The 20,418-nt window shown below is 43.7% G+C and overlaps 1 protein-coding gene across 1 annotated transcript; it reads left to right on the forward strand.

Annotated features, from left to right (window-relative positions):
- Positions 1–9,303: 9,303 nt before the first annotated feature.
- On the forward strand, positions 9,304–19,236 carry LOC123056904 (uncharacterized). The gene is made up of 5 exons (XM_044480131.1): positions 9,304–9,387; positions 9,488–11,279; positions 18,633–18,642; positions 18,779–19,076; positions 19,169–19,236. Exons 2-5 carry the CDS (start codon positions 10,210–10,212, stop codon positions 19,234–19,236), a joined length of 1,446 nt encoding a protein of 481 aa, XP_044336066.1. The 5' UTR covers positions 9,304–9,387; positions 9,488–10,209.
- Positions 19,237–20,418: the final 1,182 nt, after the last annotated feature.

Consider the following 20,418-nt stretch of genomic DNA (forward strand, 5'->3'; position numbering starts at 1 on the left):
CAGGAGCGCTTTAAGCACCGGCTAATTGCCACTGCAAGGAACCTCAAAAAGTAGCGGCAGCTTCAAACTGATCAAGATCTGCTCAACGATATATGGACTAATGTCCTAGCAGCCGAGGAATATGGCCTCGAACGCCCAACCAAAATTTACCCGAAGCATAAACTGCTACCCCAATTTGACGACGAGGCCCTCGAGCCTGCACCTTCAGCACATAATGCGGCTGACCGACCACCTTGTGGTCGGGACAAAACGGCGACTCAAGCCGAACACCAACCCATACTACATTGCCGTAAAGGTAGAGGTATAATAGCTCGGGGATACACATATGACCTGCGGCAAGACCTGGGTAGTAGAGCAGGTCAGACCAGATCGATCTACGGATCGCGGGGGCATGCCCCGACGCGCGACGATGGCTATCTAGCCAGACGTGACAAGCATAATCACGCCTGGGCCGAAAACCGCAGACGGACTCCATCCGAGCTACGTCGCGACTTGGCCTGATATAGAGGCGCCGCACACCCCCTCTGCTTCACTGATGAAGTAATGGAGCATGAATTCCCAGAAGGGTTCAAGCCTATGAATATCGAATCGTATGATGGAACAACAGATCCCACGGTATGGATTGAGGATTTCCTTCTCCATATTCATATGGTCTGCGGTGATGATCTCCATGCCATCAAATACCTCCCAATAAAATTAAAGGGACCAGCCTGGCACTGGCTAAACAACCTCCCAGAAAACTCTATTGGCAACTAGGAAGACCTGGAAGACGCCTTTCGCGACAACTTCCAAGGTACATATGTCCAGCCTCTAGATGCCGATGACCTCAGTCACATCATCCAGCAGCCCGGAGAGTCAGCCAGGAAGCTCTGGACTAGGTTCTTAATTAAAAAGAACCAAATCGTCGACTGTCCGAACGCCGAAGCCCTAGCGGATTTTAAACATAGTGTCCAAGATGAATGGATGGCCCGTCACATCAGCCAAAAAAACAATAGCACCAGCGATCCTGTGGCAGCTCTTACCGGACTGATGACCCGCTTCTGTGCGGGAGAAGACAGCTGGCTGGCCCGCCGAAACAATAGCATCAGCAATCCTGGAACCTCTGAGGTCAGGGACGGCAATGGCAAGTCTCGACGCAATAAAAACAAGCGTCGAAACAATTATGTAGGAACCCAAGACATGTCGGTCAACACCGGATTCAGTGGTTCCAAATCCGGTCAACGGAAGAAGCCATTCAATGCAAACAAAGATGGCCCATCCAGTTTAGACAGGATACTGGATCGGCCCTGTCAAATTCATGGCAACCCTGACAAACCCGCCAACCATACCAACATAAATTGTTGGGTTTTTAAACAAGCAGGCAAGCTCAATGCTGAACACAAAGGGAAGGGGCCGCCTAGTGACAACAAAGACGAGAAGACTCGCCAGCCAAACACCGGGGGACACAAGCAATTTCCCCCTGAAGAAAAAATAGTAAACATGATATCTGTGACGCATATCCCTACGAGGGAGCGCAAGCATGAACCACGAGATGACTACGCCATAAAGCCGGTAGTACCAAAATTTAACCTATGGGCAGGCTGTCCGATCACTTTTGGTCGCAATGACCACCCAACAGGTATCCGTTATAAGGGTTCGACAGCTTTGGTCCTCGACCCAATCATTGATGGATTCCATCTCACACGAGTCCTTCTAGACGGTGGCAGTAGCCTTAATTTGCTCTATCAAGACACTATTCGCAAAATGGGCATTGATCTCTCAAGGATCCAGCCCACCACAACTACCTTTAACGGTGTAATACCTGACGAAGAAGCTCACCTTACGGGCTCAATCACACTGGAAGTAGTCTTCAGTTCGACGAACAACTTCCGAAGCAAAGCCTTGATCTTCATATTGTTCCGTTCTGCAGTGGATACCGTGCACTGCTTGGGCAGACCGCGTTCGCTCGTTTCAATGGGGTCCCACACTACGCCTATCTAAAGCTTAAGATGCTCGGACCACGCGGCGTCATAACGATCACTGGAAAAACGGAACAACCCCTCCGTTCCGAGGAGTATACCACGGCCATCACAGCCGAAGTACAAAGTAGACTCGTTAAACCGCAAACCTTATCGCCCATTAAGCCACCGGCCTCTACTATACAAGGCCGGTCAATTTTCGAGCTGGATTAGCAGTTCTGCCTCCGTCGTTCACCGCATATGCCCGCGAAGTTCACATCGCGCATGCATAATTATGCACTTAACATACCTTGGTTGTCGGTGGAGGCACAATGCGGTCAGACCTACAGCACGGTTCGTCCTCCTATAGCTTTTCTCCCTTCTTTTTAAACTATTTCTTATCTTTTGTCACAGATGAATCAAAACATGTTCGTCCTATGGACCTGCAAGGACTCTTTCGGAACCCAGTTTCGTCTAGGCAACCAAAGATTGCTCCTTTTAAGGAATCCTCTTTGCTAAGGCAAAGGCAGCACAGACATGTGACAGGAGGTCCAAAAGATTTTTGTAGATCAAACACTCTATTTAAAACCTGGATATAGCCTTTTTCCTCAGCCTTCGACCCCTGGCATGTAAAATGACCTGGGTAGAGGTGTTATAATCTGTAAAATTGCGCTTGACATATCAATCAGATTCCAGTGGACATAATCCATCTTCAGTATTTATTTTTATAGAACTGTACCTTTTCGGTGGTTTCACATACACACCTCGGCACTAATCACCAGGGGCTCGATATGACAACATATTAAATTGCCAATGAGTCCGAACAACTCTATAGCATACTTCGGCGTCACGAGTTTTGGCATTATATGCATCAGCTCCAAATCATGTCTTTCGTCAATAGTTGGGTTGCGCGGCTCCTGTGCTTACTACCTTACGTTCCGCTCTATCGGCTAGGGTAGTAAAGGGAGAACTACTGCGATTGTGTTTCTAGTTCACCTGGTTAAGCACCTCACTAGAGAAAGCCGAAAACTGACTATCATGATACGACGAGAGCTGGTCAACCACTCGGCGACTTATTAAAATCTTTTGTGATTTCTTCTGTATAACACGAAGTACCGGTTTCTGGTCACCTATGTAGCGTAGCCGTATTCGGATAACCGCGTACATACAAGGGGCTATATCGTAGACCCAATGTCAAACTCCTATAGCTAAGTGAAGGTGTTAAAACCCTATAGTCTGATTGCCTAGTTCGCCGCACTGGCACCTCCTTCACGGACCAAGACGTTGGGTCAAGTGTAGTCAGTTGCTATTCTGAACACCCCTGCATTATATGCGAGGGGGCTGAAGCCGACAACTGGCAAACCTTCAGATTATAAAAAAAATGGCCGCACAGGAGGAAATGCCTTTCAGGCAAAAGGCATAAATATAACACAACCTTAATATACCGTAATATTGTTATCAAAATTCTGATACATTCACTCGAACATAATATTCTTCGAGCACTGACCCTTTATCAAGCAGGCGCCCTCTAGGACATCTTCAAAATAATGCTCCAGCGTGCAATGGTCCTTGCCCTCGGGCGGACTGTTTGCTGTAACATCGACGACCTTCATTTTCGCCCAGTACGTCTTGACGTGGGCAAAGGCCATCCGTGCACCTTCAATGCACGCCGACCGTTTAATGGCGTCGACATGCAGCACCGCATTAATAAGTCGATGCACCAAACCCAAATAACTATTCAGAATTGGCTTAGTTGGCCATAGCCGAACCACGACTTCCTTCATGGAAGCTCTAGACACCTTGTGAGCTCGGCCCACTGGGCCATTTGTTTGTTCAGCAATGGCAGACGCTTTGGCATGTTGAACTATGACCAGAAAAGCTTCTCCACTGCATGTCCGTCTTGCGCTTCATAAAACTGTGACGCATCGGCGACACTCTTCGGCAGGTCCAAGAATGGGTCTGGAGAACTCCACAATTTATTAAGCAGGGCATACTACGGGTCGCCAAATTTAGTCTGTTATAGAAAGGGCATACCAGCCGCTATCTGCCCAGCTTGCCAGATCTCCTCCCGAGCCGCTCTAGACTCGGACCATGCCTCTTGCGCCTCTTGTAAACCCTTGTTAAGTTCGGATGCCTTGGCTTTGTTATCCTTCTCTAGTGATTCACATTGGCTTGTGGCATCCTTCAGCTCTCGCACCATGGTAGATATTCTCTCCTTGCACCGGCGCCGAGCAGCTTGTTCGGCCTTTAACTCAGCAACGGCCTTCTCGACAGTCGCATTGCTCACTCTGGCTTGCTCCTTGGCCGAGGCTAGTTCCGCCCGAAGGGTCTCAACCGTAGCAGCACCATCTGCAATTACGCATGTCCCACTATATAATTTTCAGCTTCGTGCTCACATTAGTATACATGCATAAGCCGACGGACCCAAAACATACCTTGTGCCTCGTTGAGCCACCTGTCGATAAGAGTAATATCCCCATCCGCTGACTCAAGTTTCTGCTTTAAATCTGCAACTTCCGCAGCATGCGCAGTCGCCATTGACATACCAGCCTGTTTTCAAATTAATCATGTCATTTCCTGAGCATATATTTTTGATACTCTGATCGCCTCCCTGTGGAAGCCGACAGAAGTCTCAGGGGCTACTATCTATACACAGGCGCACTCGGCATGTAAAGAGCGGTTAAGATATTACATACCTCAAAGCCTCTTAGTAGGCCCATGAAGGCTTCATTCAATCCGCTTCTTGCGGATAGAATCCTCTCAACTACCATACCCATTAAGGTACGATGTTCCTCTGAGATGGACGCATTCTGCAACATGCCCATTAATGTATCCGGCGCCTCCGAACTCCTGGAAGCGGCTGCAGGAGCACGAACTCCCTTCGAAGGGATATGTTTACTCGACCCTTGATGACGGGAAAAATGGCGGGCGTGAGAATACGCGTCCACGTCATTGATACAGAGTGAAATTTAAACGCATAAATGCATGCAATAAAAATAGGATCAAACATTGCAGGTACTTTATTTCTAGAACTCTTTCATTTACATAAAAGATCTGTTAATTACATCTCCATAGAGAAAACCCCTGATTAAGAATTCCAACATATCTATTACATAGCATCACAATACATGAGTACTACAAAATGTAGAATTAAAAGAAAACTAAAAAATGTAGAAATAAAAATCCTCCTTGTTGTCTTCAACGTCGGCGTACTTAGAAAGCCTTGAACTTCGTCTATGATAACATATGCGTTGCACAACATTCATGATTTGACAATGTTCAATCATATGGCACGTTTATGCCTAGCTCATTAACCATAGCGAATATGTAGTAGTTGTCTTATTTAATGGTTGACTAGCCGGGCTAACGGTGTATATGCAATATAGGGCATAACTATTTTTATGAGTTAGGTTTACTTTATAGCAACGTATATAGCGTTGCCTCGAGCCATTATATGCGAGGACTATATGAAATTTGTTGATGACATATTCGATCGCACTATATTATGTTTAGTGCGGGTAACATAGACTATGACCCTAGCTACTTTTCTATGCATGGTACAATTTTAATCCGTATGAGAGATTATATTATAACATATGGGTTATGCTTAAACACTAGTTTTGCTAGTCTCAAACATGTCATATATGGTCATGCGACTAAGTGGATCTAGTCAAATATTTATATGGGTTTGAATGAGAATATTTCTTTTATAAAGTTTGACTTCACTTGTATTAGTACTAACATCATGTAGCAACTTCGTGCCCATATGTAGCATAACCAAATGAAGTGTCGGTACTTCTTCTTGCTTGTATTATCACCAACATAGCATAGATTGTATGCTTGTGGTGTAACCAAACAGAAATATATATTAGTGTATGTTTCGCATGGACATGATGAAGTATATGAAAATTCTCGCAATCTAGATATATCGCCCTAAACTACGAAGAGCAAAAGTCATGGATATTGAGTTGTCATGACTTTGTTTCACTTGGGTTTTCACTAGCGTATACTGCTGCTTCTTGAGAATAATGAACATATAGCCGTATGCTCCAAGTTTACACCCTATACTGATGCACTTAGGGGTCTAGCCAGACTATAAATTATATGGAAGAAACATGTGTGAATTTCCAACAAAATAGGACTTTATGAAACCAAATCAATATAAGCTTTATTTCTATTTCTATCCTTGATTTGTATCAACATGGGATGCATGATCACCATGAGACCAAATCAAGATGGACATATCTTTATTCTTGAATTGTATCAATATGGGATGCAAGATCACCACGAGACCAAAACAAGATGAGCATAATTTTTGGTCTTGACTTGTATCAACATGGAGATGCAAGATCACCATGAGACCAAAACAAGAAGACTTTTAGTTGCATCGTGTGCACTTAGTTTTGCATCACTATAGGATTGAGGATCAATATATGACTAGACCCAGCATTCCATTTATCATCTTGATTTGTATCAACATGGGATCAAGATCACCATGAGACCGAACCAAGAGAGAATTAATTAGGCAGCACCGAACATATATGATGTGTACGGTGAAATGGTAGCATCATAGATGGATATATTCTAGTCTTGAATTGTATCAACATGGGATACAACATCACCATGAGACCAAAACAAGAGCAACCTAAACTAACGTTGGTTTGTATCAACAAGGGATGCTAGATCCCATGAGACCAAACAAGATGTGCTATGTGAATGTGAAGTGACGAAGAACACCCATACTATTTGAGGCATATGATTCAACAGGGATACATCAAGAATGGAGCCAGGAGGTTGCCTTGAATTCTCACCTTGCCTTGGATGTGGTCACGTACATGTGATGTGGTGATGTAGATGAGCAGCCGCCCATGTAGAGCAGCTCGTGGGTGATGCAGATGGTGAGCAGCCGGCGATGAATGGCGCGAACGGACGGTGACGACGGCTCGGCAACGATGACGGCGAGCGGACGGCCGGCGACGAGCGGCTGGCATCGACGACGACAGCGAGACGAACGGCCGGCAACGACGACGGCGACGACGAAGAGCGGCGTTGCAGCGTATGTATGTGTGTGAATGATGAATGGATGAATCGTTTGATGAATGATGAGCGAGCAGCGGTGGCGCGCGGATGAGAAAATGAGCGACCGGAGATCAGTCGAACGGTCTGGTATTTATAGGAAGGGAAGCAATGGAGGGCCGGCTGGACGCGCGCCTGCCCACGTTCTGATCGTGGGATCGTGTCCATGAAAGTGGGAGCGTGGCTGGCTCCTTTCCCTTTTTTATTTGTTTAATCACTAATTACAGGCAATGTCCCATCAGCTGGGCTTAATTAGGCTACATAATGCGTGGGCTCTGGGCATGCTTGCATGCGATCGGCTGATGGAATAGGATATGCATGCATGTACGTAGCTATTCCATATAAGTGCACTTGGTCAGATTTAGACATGGGGAAGCATTTTTCCACTGATATATAATTCATGATGACTTGACATTTTTTTATACATCGTCGCGTGTTATATTATTTTACGCGAACATTATTGTGCTAATATTTTTTTAGCGATGACAAAATAATGCTCATAAATATGATATAGCATTGTGGCAATATTAGTTTCGTCTATGAAACTTTGAATTTGTGTCAACGTTGGAATTTCGTGGTTGATGATGGTATATGTGTATGAAAGTGATATGTCCACTAATTTATGCGACGATGTTGCACCTTCCCTTTTATTTCCGGGTCTGTTATTTTCTATTGAGTGGCGCGGCAGAATTCATCATGCTATTTTTTATATAAATTACTTTATTTTAATAATATCTAAGCACCATGTTTCACTTTAGCCAAAATCGGTGTCAACAGATGCCCCTCGAGGTCTGAATGTGAATGTTTTTTTTAATTCGGATTCAGAGCTCGAAAGTATATGTATCTTTTTTTAACGTGCCTCAGAGATTTGGCTTAGCGCTAGAGGTGTACGCATGTTTTATTGAAATAGCGGTCTTGATAGTCGGCTAGGTGCGTTGTATGTATGTTATTTTAAGTTTGTTTGGATCATTTAAGTGGATAAGGCCTTAATCCTGGAGGGTTGTTACAAGTTTGACGGCTTGAGAATTAGTTGAAACTCCAAAGGATAAGGAGCTAATGGTTTGAACTGCTAGCGTTGTTGCCTAGATCTCAGTAGCGTGCTGAGCAGCACTTTTCTCGTTGTTGGTTTGGTAACCAAACCAGCGTATTTTCTTCTTCCTTATATCCTTTAGCTTCAGTTTGTGTGCTACTACGATGCCTTGGCGATCTCAATCTAGCTTTGCTCTTCGGAGACTTCCGGTCTGTATCGTGATTAAACCAACGATTGCATCTGGTCTTGCGTCTCCGTCATGCAACTGATCTCCAGTTTATCTTTTGTTAGGCACAAAAGCTAGCAGCCCGCGTAGAAGTGCAGATCAATTCCTGCCTTAGATGCCGATGAGTATGTGATTGCTTTCCGAGGACGTGATTCATGTACCTTATCCTAAGCCCAATCTTTTTCTATTTTTTTAGGTGAGCTGATTACAATCTAGTAGAATTGATCGGACGTTTCCTCTCCGGCCAGGTACCATAACTTCGAGACTCGTCTCCTTCCTGTCTTTGTTTGAAAGTAGGATATATATTGTAGTCATGCACGCAACGCACAACGCATAACATGTGATTTTTTGTTTATATATGAGGATGGTGTCTCTTCTGGATGTATGTGTGATCAAGCAACATCTTGGTTTCACGGTTGGCGTGCCGGCAAGTTTGTTTGAACTTGGTCCGTCGTACAGCCGTGAAGACTCATGTGTGTAGTATAAATCCCTTTCATCTTTGATCGATTTTCTTTTATGTAACCTATGCCAATAATATCCTCACGAATTTCGCTCGGCGAGTTCTTATATGGGAATGGCCTGTCATACAACCGTTGAGATCGGCATTGGGTTTCTTTTCAGTTGGCGTCCCGGCAAGTCTCTATGCGGGCTTGGTCCGTCGTACAACCGTTGAGATCAGTAAGTATAGCATATATGTTTACAATATGATTTCTTCCCAGTTGGCATTCCGGAAAATCCGTATATCGGCTTGGTCCGTCGTACAACTACGAAGATGATTACAAGTGCCATGTATATTTATTATGCCAGCAATATGTTTTTCTCACGGTGGGTGTCCCGACGAGTCCCTATGTGGGCTTGGTCCGTCGTGCGACCGTGGAGGCAATTATTAGTGCCACATATAGATTATGTTGAAAATATATTTTTTCCTACGGTTGGCGTCCCAGCAAGTCCCTTATGGGCTTGGTCCGTCGTACGACCGTGGAAACAATTATAAGTGCCACATAACATATACAACCAATGATTGGATCTGATGTCTTTTATTTACTCCAATGTTTCCATTTTTGTTTTATAGGGAAAGTATTTAATAGTTGGCTAAAGATAGTTGCTACTAAAGCTAGGTAACACACCATGACATTTCCCCCTCTTTTTTATTTAACTAGGCGTTTCTTTTACACATATACATGCCATCGTATTCATTTTGTGCCTTTTTATATATAGATGGCGCATGGTGAGGGGTTTGTTCCTTCGAATGAACTATCGATTTGCCAGTTAGCTGAGCGGCATCTGTATGAGCCTAATACTAATGAAGAGGTCAACCCAGTGATCAGACAACAGGTGCTCGCACATGCGGATTTGATGCACCATCCTCGTGGTTGGAATGTGGGGTCTACTCTTAGTGACTATTCGTTTCATCCACTAGCACCTTATCCTAAACCTGATCATGAAGCCTACACCCTAGGGACCAAGATGGTAGCAAAAGGTCTAGGTTGGGATGGTCACATAGTTGAGTATGTTCCGCAACCCAAAGGCTATGTTGAGTGGGGCATTTCTATATTGAATAACCACTCATTTTGTTTGAAAGGAGAAGCGGAGAACACCGATTACATATATGGGGCCATTTATTGCTCTCTTGGTGAATATGAAGTTTTAGATTCGTTACTGAGGTCACTACTGGAAAGATGGGATCCAGAAACAAATACTTTTCTTTTTTCATCTGGTGAACGCACTGTGACTCTGCTTGACATGCTTCTAATGTCGGGTCTTCCTTCAGTTGGAGAACCATACGAGGAATATGTTCCCTCTATAGATGACCTAGAACCTTCAAAGCTTATGTTCCCAAATTTCTTATCTGGCCTTTTAGAAGAATTCTATCGGCTCAGCCGCGAAAATGGAAGTGTGACTTTTCAAATTTGGTGTGACCATTTCCATAACAAACGCGAATGCACTTCATCTTTCACCTCCCTTCGGGAACAACACATGTACGTTGCGGCTTTTATAGCCCACTGGCTTTGCTCTTACGTGGTTGTTGGTGGGGGCCTTATATTCGTCCCGGTGTCCTTCTGATGGCCTCTTGGATCGTTTCGAGTCACAAGATCTCTTTAGCCCCCTCAGCACTTTGTTCATTGTATTATTCTCTTCGAAGGATCAGTATGCACTCCGTTGCTCCCTCTTATGAGAAAAGAATTTGGCCAATGCATTATATCGCGGGGTGGCTGGGTCTCTATTTGAGAAAACCATTTAAGGACAAAGTGAACGGGAAACATCTTCCAGATGTTAAGCAATTGCCGATGCAACAAACCATGGTTAAAACTATGTTTCAGGTTCCCATAACTTTCAGTCCTGCTAAGGCACGCATTTTCCTTGATGACAGAGCCAATATTTTTTGGAATCCTTATACTCCAAAGAACTTAGTCGGGGTGGATCAGTTGCAAAGGTCTTTCACCATTTCTTCACACCGGGGTATGCTTCCATGGAGGCGTGCTACTGATGTTGATGATCTTTGCATAGCGGAGCCATATCATCCTGATCGAGTTGCACGACAACTTACTTTGAGACAACAAGTGCCCTATGCTCCGTTGGTCAGCGTGTACACAAAGAAGGATACTGGGGTTGCATATGCGTATTGGTCACATTTGTTACGCTCGGGCCAAGGAGAGTTCCAGTACCTTCTTAATGATGCCCATGAGGCATTTTCTTCTGTGGCCTGGAACAACTGGTGGGTGGGATATATGAAACCATTTAACAACATATTCAATACTCTTCGTCCGGGCATCTCGAATGGTCTGAATTATAATCCCTGGAAACGTAATTTTCTGAAACGCGGAGAGGAGTACATAGTTCCTCGCAAGCTTTCGGAGAATGATTTTGTTGTTATAAAGGAAGTCTCTGCCAGGGGTAAGGCGGAGCATATTGCAGCCATCAAATTGAATGTAAGGAGAATTATGGACCACTGGGGCCCCATTTTGTGTGGCTTTCACTCAAATGATGAACCTTTAATCAACTCTAAAAGGTAAGATATATACATCTATATATATTTGGTACTACCATAGTTGGTTTGCTCCTTTCTTTGTCTCATTTTTTCTATATCTCCTTTTTAACAGAAGAAGCGAAAGGTTAAGGATGCTGTCGCTACTCAACCCATGAAATCTAAAGAGGTGAATTAATGGTTTGCGTACAACTTGTTCATTTCTTTGTTGTACTAATGAGTACTAATAATATCATCCTTTTATATATGTGGCTGCAGCAAAGTGGCATACCAAAGTCTGTTGTTGCAGTTGGTTCTTCCTCTGCTCGTCCATTGCTAGTGGGTAGTGATGATCTTCCGGAAACTGCCCCGGCCACTGGCGGGCAGAAGCGTAGAAATTTATCGCCCACTCATGATGACGAGGAAGAGAGGCTCCCCCTTAAGCGCAAACTTGATTTTTCGCAAGAATATGATTTTTCTGAACCAATAACTTTGGACGGTCAGTCGTTAAATTTTCAGTCCCTCCCTGTTTATTGATAATTCTAAAAAGTCCCACCGAGCGTGCCAGAATCTGATGACGGGAAAATGGCGGGCGTGAGACACGCGTCCACGTCATTGATACAAAGTTAATAATTTAAATGCGTAGATGCATACAATAAAAATAGGATCAAACATTGCAGCTACTTTATTTTCAGAACTCTTACATTTACATAAAAATTCTGTTAATTACATCTCCAAAGAGAAAACCCCTGATTAAGAATTCCAACATATCTATTACATAAGGTTGCAACACATTCCTATTACAATATGCTACAAGAAAATCCTCCTCGCGATCGTCCATGCACTCCTGCTTGGGTACTTGAAGTTTGCTTTCATGCAAGTACTTCTCCATAATTTCGTGTTTGATATGTTGGAGTATATATTTTCCTAACATGCAACAAATTTATTTGTGTTCAACCTCATTTATATGATGGTGCAGAATGAAGGTTGGTTTTGGCTAGGCTTAGTTTTATCCTACGTTTGGCACATAGGATATGGGTATGCTTTTCTTTGGGAATTTTATATGACATCTTTGGTTTTGGTGGCATGGATACATGTGACATGCCAATTTTAATAAGTTTTACATCATCACATTACTACTATCACCGCGCGAGACTGATATGGTGCCCGTGTGTAGCATAATGGATTGAAGCTTTCTGACACAATTTGATGCTTTTTATGGTGCATATGATATGTGCCATATTTTGTTGACTTCAACTTCACACGGTATCAATATTAACCACACGGTGCAATGATATGACACACACGTATAGCTTGACCCAAATGGAGTTTGTTTATGATATTTTATATTTGTTAAAGCCTATGTGGGCTACATGAAATATGCCTTATCATGTATTTTGCATGAATTTTGTATGCATATGTGGATGTGGAGTGAACTTATTTTTATTAAGTTCTGCTTTACTCCACATAGCGTCATTTCATTAGCGCTAGTGTGTAGCATAACCCAAGTAAAGTGAGTTTGTGGTATCCATTTATGACGATACTAATAGTTTAGGCTCTTATAACATTGGAGCATTTCATGCCATATTTTATTTGACTTTGGACCAAATATGTGGCCTAAATATTTTTGTTTAATTTTCTCTCACTTGTATTACTACTAACACCGTGTAGCATTAAGATAATGCCTGCATGTAGCGTAACCAAGTAAGATTGGTTTTTTATGATGCAACATGTTTTATCATTCATCTTGCATGATTTGGTTTCTAGGTGTGTATCATGAACACATTTTTTTAATTAAGTCTTGCCCTGCTCGTATTACTACTAACACTGTGTGGCATTAAGATAATGCCCACGTGCAGCGTAACCAAGTGAGGGAATATATTTTTATGCTCGTAGTTGTATTGCAACTAGCATGACACATAATGCCTGTAGCACAACCAAACAAGATATTATCATGAGTTCAGTTTAGTGTGTTCGTAATTTTATTCCAACTTAGTCATATCCATTTTTTTATGATGACCAAATTAAGTCAATTTTTATGAGGTTTTTGTACCTATGATACTCTCTTGATTTGTATCCATGTATAGAGACCAAACCAAGGAACGAGGCGTTCATCTTGGCTTGTATCGCTAAAGGGACCGAACCAAGACGGAGATCAATGGGATGAAGTGCACGCAACATTTAAAGGAACCGTGCTTACAAGAACCATGCATGCTCCTTGACTCGTACCGCGATGGCCAAGCCAAAGGCAAAAGTTTGGGGTAGATATAACATGCTCCTTGGTTTGTACCGCGATGGCCGAACCAAGGACAAAATTCTGGGATGGATGCAACATACTCTTTAGTCTGTATCAAAATGGTCAAATCAAATGCAAAATTTTGAGATAGATTAAACATACACCTTAGTCTATAACACAATGGCCGGACTAAGGGCAAGAATTTTGGGGAGATGAAATATGCTCCTTGATTTGTACCGCGATGGCCGAACCAAGAACAAGAATTTTCGAAAGATGAAACATGCCCCTTGATTTGTACCGTGATGGCCGGACCAAGGGCTAGAGATTTAGGACAAGAAGAAGAAAAAAGCTCCCTGGCTTGTACCATAATGACCAAACTAGGGGCTAGAGGAGAGCCATTGAATCTCACCTTTCAAACCTCCTGCACGCCTGCCTCCTCCTCTCTTTTTGTGCTACTACGTGTGTATGATTTTTGGCAGAGGAAATGAACGAACTCAGGGCCGACCCTAGAGCAGTGCATCTGCCTGGTATTTATAGGGGAGGGTGTGGAGCATTGGCCTTTGGAGGTTGCCGCACGCGCCAAGGAGTTAGCCTGCACGTCGCTGTCGTGCAGGACGTGGGAGCAGGAGTCGTGGCTGAATGGTAGAACATGGGTAGACTTGGTCTCCTGAGTTGATTGATGGGACTTCGGCGAGAGCACACATGGCACTCTGGTCCAATTAGTTTAGTGAATTTCCTTAATCAAGCTTTATCTAGAGATGGCCCCTGCTACAAGGCACGTATGGGCTTCTTACTTTGATTATTTATAATCGGAGCAGCTTTTGCATATGCATGATGACTGTGTTGATTTGCTCAAAAAAATTAATTATTGGCTGTGAGGGCCATGCCACATACGTTCATGCATGTACGCTGCCTAGCCTGCATGCATTAGCACATAACGCATGCTCGTGCTAACTAAAGATTCAATTGATGCTAAATTTTATTTAGTCACCAATTATATTGTCTATGCATTTTGTTAATATGCCGTGATATTTTGATGGCCAACGCCGACGGCGCGGCACCCGTGGGTGTTGTTCCTCCTTCCCGCAGGGTTGTCATGGTACTCTTCGGCCTTGTCCGTCTTCGAGGTTTGTCTTTGGGTGAAAGCCTTTTGCGCTGCTGTAGCAGTGTCGGCTGATGGCGTCGTTCCCGGGTCGCTTTTCCCTTGTGGTCGTCATCTTGAAGACTAGTTCCCCTTCGCGCTTTCCCTAGGGTGGACATGCAGAGTTGGTCGCAGGTAATCCTCCTGGTCCCGACGGTCCAATGCGTCAATGGGTGCGCCTATGTTTGTTTCTCGCTACGACAGAGAAGTCGGAGCTGTGCACGGCGGGGCCCCTGCGACAATGATGATTCCATGAGGGCGGTTTCAGCGGAGGGTGCTCTCCGGAGATTGCGATGGAGTAGGTCGTTGCGAGGCTTGCAACTTTCTCTTGCAATTCCCGCAAAAAAAAACTTTCTCTTGCAATGTACATCAACAAAGTTGGAGCTGCCAGTCGTCGATGTCTTGGTTGATTGAGTTGTTGAGTGATTTCTTTAAATTAATTCTTTTCATTATCGAACGTTTTATTTTTGCTATTTTGAATTTATATTTTATACATTTATTTATCTCGGTCAAAATCCATGTCAACAGATGCCCCTCAAGGTCTGGGTTCGAAGTGAGATTTATTTTATTTTATTTTATTGACTCGGGCCTAGAGCTCGAAACTATACATATTTTGTTTAAAGCACTTCTGGTGAGTATAATGGGTTTATAACTTTTTAGACGATCGTGTGCCAGTTACGTACAGCTTTTTAACCATATGTTGCAATTGTGAAGGCTAAAAATGAGGCCACGTCCGACTAACAAACTCCATCCGGATAACAAACTGCGTCTGCTATCCCCTCAACTCTCTTTAAACAGCAAGTCTCCTTTTCTTTTCTTAAAGCAAGACAAAAGACGACGGAGACGAAGGTCTACTTCCGTTCGGCCGGCCGCAATCCTTTTGATAGCTTAGCAAATTATATACGACTTCGCTAGTGGCTAAATTGATTCATTGACTAATTAGTCTGCTATTTCCTCAGTCCCAGATTGTTTTCAATCCCTCACAAGATGCACCTCCGTGTTGGCAAGTGTTGACTCCTCCAATTGGGTATGCCTCTTTCTTTGTCCTATCATTGCCAAGAAATGATCTATCCTTTAGCATCTTGGATGTTGCTTTTAATCTCTATTCCATCTCCTCATCATGTAGGTGCAGGGAGACGGGAACACTAGGATACGGTCTGGATCGAATATTCCTTGGGTAATCTGCCTTTCCAAATTATCTGATTACGTCTGTTCGCTGTGGCATCTCTCCCATTACTAGAAGTGTCAGGGATATAATGCCCTGAATGCATAAAACTTTTTTTTGTCAAGGTGTATATAGCCCTGGTCTTTGGGTGTGTGTGATCTGTATTTATTCATCCAAATATTGTGATCCCACGGTCGGCGTTCTGGGAAGCCTATATATGAGCTTAGTCCGTCGTTCAACCGGTGGTTTTTTTATATATGCATGAAATAATGAGTCGCTCACTGTCGGTGTTCCGGCAAGCTTATATATGGGCTTGGTCCGTCGTTCGATAGTGACAGTTTTGTTTATTGTGTATCTATGAAATTGGTGCCTTGATCACCGCCGGCGTTCCGGAAGGCCTATATATTGGCCTGGTCCGTCGCTCGACGTTGATGATTGATTCTTTTTACCATATATGTATGAGAACTTGATGAATTGATCACCGTCGGCATTCCGGCAAGCTTATATATGGGCTTGGTCCGTCGTTCGATGGTGATTTTATATTGCCATATATGTATGAGTTTGATGACTTGATCACCGTCGGCGTTCCCGCAAGCCAATATATGGGCTTGGTCCGTCGTTCGACTAATTATTTTTCATCTATATATGAATTTAATGACTTGATCACTGTCGGTGTTCCGGCAAGCCTATATATGGGCTTGGTCCGTCGTTCGACGGTGATGCTACTGTTTTTTGGGATGAGGAATATTTTTAATCACGCGCACCTGTTTCGTGTTTCTCATATTCCTTTTTTTTGCGTCAAATTCAAATATTGATTCTTTTTTGTAGATACTATCTATCGTTGCAGACTGTGTACCCTGGGATCATTACTTGCACCTTGGTATAATATTCAATCTTGCTCTTTCACGTACTATTTTAACTTCCTGTAATTTCATATGTATACCGACATGCATATTTTCCTTGCATATAGATGGAGGAAGCCACGACACCATCTTCGTCTGAATCATGTAGGATGCCTCTATCACAGTTGGCCAAAAACACCTATTTGAACCTGATACTAGTGAGCTGGACAATCCAGTGATTACGAAGTTAGGCGTACCACACGGCCATCCTGAGCTTGGACCACGTGGATGGACGGCAGGGCCATCTTTCTCAGCTCATTGTTATCAACCTCCCGCACCTGGGCCCAGACTTGATGAAGCTTCAACCCTTGGGACACATATGATATCCAAAGGTTTAGGATGGGAGAATCATGAGGTTGAATACGCTCCAATGCCTCTTGGGTATCTTGAATGGGGTACTAATGTCTTGAAGAAATATCATACCCACCTGAAGGGGAGTGAGGAAGATGTGGATTACGTCTATGGAGCCATTTATTGCTCTTTAGGCGACTATTCTGTCTCCCCTTCTCTTTTAAGGTCTTTATTGGAGAGATGGGATCCCAACACCAATACGTTTTTGTTCTCATATGGCGAGCGTACAGTCACACTTCTTGATATGCATCAGATCGCGGGGTTGCCCCTTATGGTGAACCTTATGAAGAATATGTTCCCCTAGCTGATGAGTTGGATCCTTCGACTCTTTTGTACCCCAACTTCCTGCCTCGGCTCCTAGAAATTTGGACCAAGCTTGTTGTGGGTGGCAAAGTAGGTTTCAAGGAATGGTATGACTTCTTTCACAATAGTGGAGTAAACTCCTTTGCTACCAAGAGCTTAGAAGACCAGCGCGTGTACACTGCGGCTTTTCTTGCCATATGGCTTTGCCGCTACGTCGTTGTTGGTGGTGGGCCATATATTTGCCCTTGGGTATTAGTGATGGCGGCATGGATTTCCCTAGGATGACGCATCTCTTTAGGCCCACCTGCTCTTTGCTCCCTTTATTACTCACTTCGGCGAATTTGTACTCATCCGATTGGCCCCTCATTCATACATAGGATTTGGCCGGTCCACTACCTTGCTGGATGGATGGGCGTGTACCTCAAGAAACCCTATGGAAACAGAGCAAAAACGCCAAATTTCCTGAGCTCCAGAATTTTGGCGGTACAACCTAATATGGTGAACACCATGTTTAAGACCCCACATCATTTTACTCCTAAAGAGGCACATGCTTTCCTCGATGACTATAAGAATATTGTTTGGAACCCCTATTCTCTCACTATGGAAGGTGTGTTCAAACCCAAGAGGGCTTTCTTAATTTCTATTTGTCGAGGCATGCTGCCGTGGAGGCGTGGTACTATCACCGCCGATGTGTGTATAGCTGAACCATATCACCCAGATCGAGTGGCACGACAGTTTCGTCTTGACCAAGTTGTACCCTTTTCTCCTCTAGCGGGCATGTATACTCAAGACAAAATTGGAATTGCCTATGCTTTTGGTCACACCTATTATCCTTGACCCCTAAAGAATTCCACTATTTTCCTGATGATGATCGAGTTGGGAACTCCTGTGTAGCATGGGCTAATTGGTGGAAAAAAATTCTAAAGCCTTTCGCCGACATTCTAGGCCATCTTTGCAATGCCAACATGACTGGGAAGACCCCTTGTGATGTAAGGATAAAAAATAAGCATGCACTACAACACAATATCAGGCCTCGCCCATTGTTTGATAAAGATTTTATGGTGGTGAGGAGAGTATCTATGGAGCACCTTGACCAACATGTTCAGTCCCTTGAGAAGGCAGAGTCACCTATTATAGATCAATGGAGACCGGTCCTCTATAATTATTTAAATGATGTTGTTGCTGCTCAATTAGTGAAGTCTAAAGAGGTGAGCTCAAGCACATGTGTGTCCATGTTTCATTATGTCTCACGTACTATTTAGTACTAACTTGAGTTCTCTTTTTTTGTGTTTTTTTGCAGCTACGGCGAGGTAATGTACTGAAACAGAATGCCATAGCTGGGTCCTCCTCCGCTCATCCGCTATTAGTGGATAATGATATCTCAGACACTGCCCCATCCGTAGCGGAAAGAGACGCAGACAATCTACACCGCCTCATGTGGAACAGGAAGAAAGGCTGCCCTTGAAGCGTGAACTTGATTTCGCCCAAGAATCCAATTTTTCTGAACCAATAACATTGGATGGTCCGTCCTTAGATGTTGAATTCAGTAACTTTGTTAGTGATGAAGATTTTAGCCATGTTCTCATGGGAGAAAAGGACCATGGCCTTGGTGACCTCTTCGATTTATCCGTCGAGGATTGTACCTTTGGCGAGTGTGGCACAAGTCGTCCACCCTCCAGCCCTGGTGTGGCTGAAACTGTGCCCCCTACCCCTAGTGCTCTTGGTCTCCTGTCAACTTCACCTGGTAGTTCATTATTTTTATGTGTTTATTTAACTGGTCGTGTTTATGAACCATCACTATCATCAATTCTCATAACTCTTCTCTCTCTTTTTTAGGTTGCGAACAAGAAATTCGCCACTCACAAGACCCTGAGGTGATGGTAGTATTAGGGAAAGACGCATAGATGGATTGTAGTTTCATCAAGGAGACGTTTATGGAGGCTACAGATTTCGTGGTAAAACGAGCCCTCGAAGGACTAAACGACTCTACCCTCGGTGATCGCAAGCGATGCATCATGCTTGAGAGCGTTTCTCAGACGGTGCCCACGCAAGTGCCTGAGGTAGCTAAGGTGCAGGCCATGTTGGTCAGGCTTATTGACCTTTCCAGGAAGTTGGAGGTTGGCCAGACTAAGTTCACGGAGGAATCTGAGCAAGATGAGCATGTTGTTGCTGAAGTAGGACTTAAGATTAAGTCTGGCCATGAGGTTTCCAAGGCCATATTGAGGACTTATCTGCCGTAGAAAAGAAGTGCACTGAAATGGAGGCATGGGAAGCAGAACTGAAGGCCCAGCTTGAAGAGGTTACTATTACTTTGCACAAGCTTAAACTGGAAATGGGACAGTGTCGGCAAGCACATAATGCCCATCAATCTGAACAGAAGAACTTGGTGAAGACTCTACAGGATACCAATGCTGGCAAACGTACAAGGCTTGCTAAATTTGAACAAAAGACGACAGATTTAAAGACTGAAGCAAGTCAGTTGTTGAATAATTTGCAGAACTGGCGAGCTCCTTGAGAAGGCGTAGACTTCGTTTAGTTTTCTCTTTTTTATTTCAATTCATCATTTCCCTTTGAATCATTTTATGTTCAGTACTCAGTTTCACTTCAAATGTAGCAGTACTTTGTATATTCTCGTGGGAACTTCAGATTTTATGCATGATGTGCTAGTACGCCAGCTTTGACGTTGAAGCATCCTTATTTATTTACACCATCATTGTGTATGGCTTGAAGCATTATTTATTTTATTCTATTTTTTATAAATGCATGTATGTACCCTCTTTTTGTACGACGGTTTAAGCTTATGACTCTATATTTTTCTTCATGCCTTATCTCACCTTCAACCTTCTAGCACGCACCATGCCTGCCTCTTCTTTCTCTATGTGCATTTATATGATTTATGGTGTGTAGTAGAATATTGCTACTAGAGGAGGAAGAAGACCAGAGAACTCTGCAGCAAAAATCAGTCCCACCCGGACATGGGACGAAGTCTTCAATCTTGTATCTTCATAGTCCAACAGTCCGGCCAAACGATATAGTCCGGTTGTCCGAGGACCCCCTAATCCAGGATTCCCTTAGTAGCCCCTGAA

This window comes from Triticum aestivum, chromosome 3A (assembly GCF_018294505.1).
Source record: "Triticum aestivum cultivar Chinese Spring chromosome 3A, IWGSC CS RefSeq v2.1, whole genome shotgun sequence".
NCBI lineage: Eukaryota > Viridiplantae > Streptophyta > Magnoliopsida > Poales > Poaceae > Triticum > Triticum aestivum.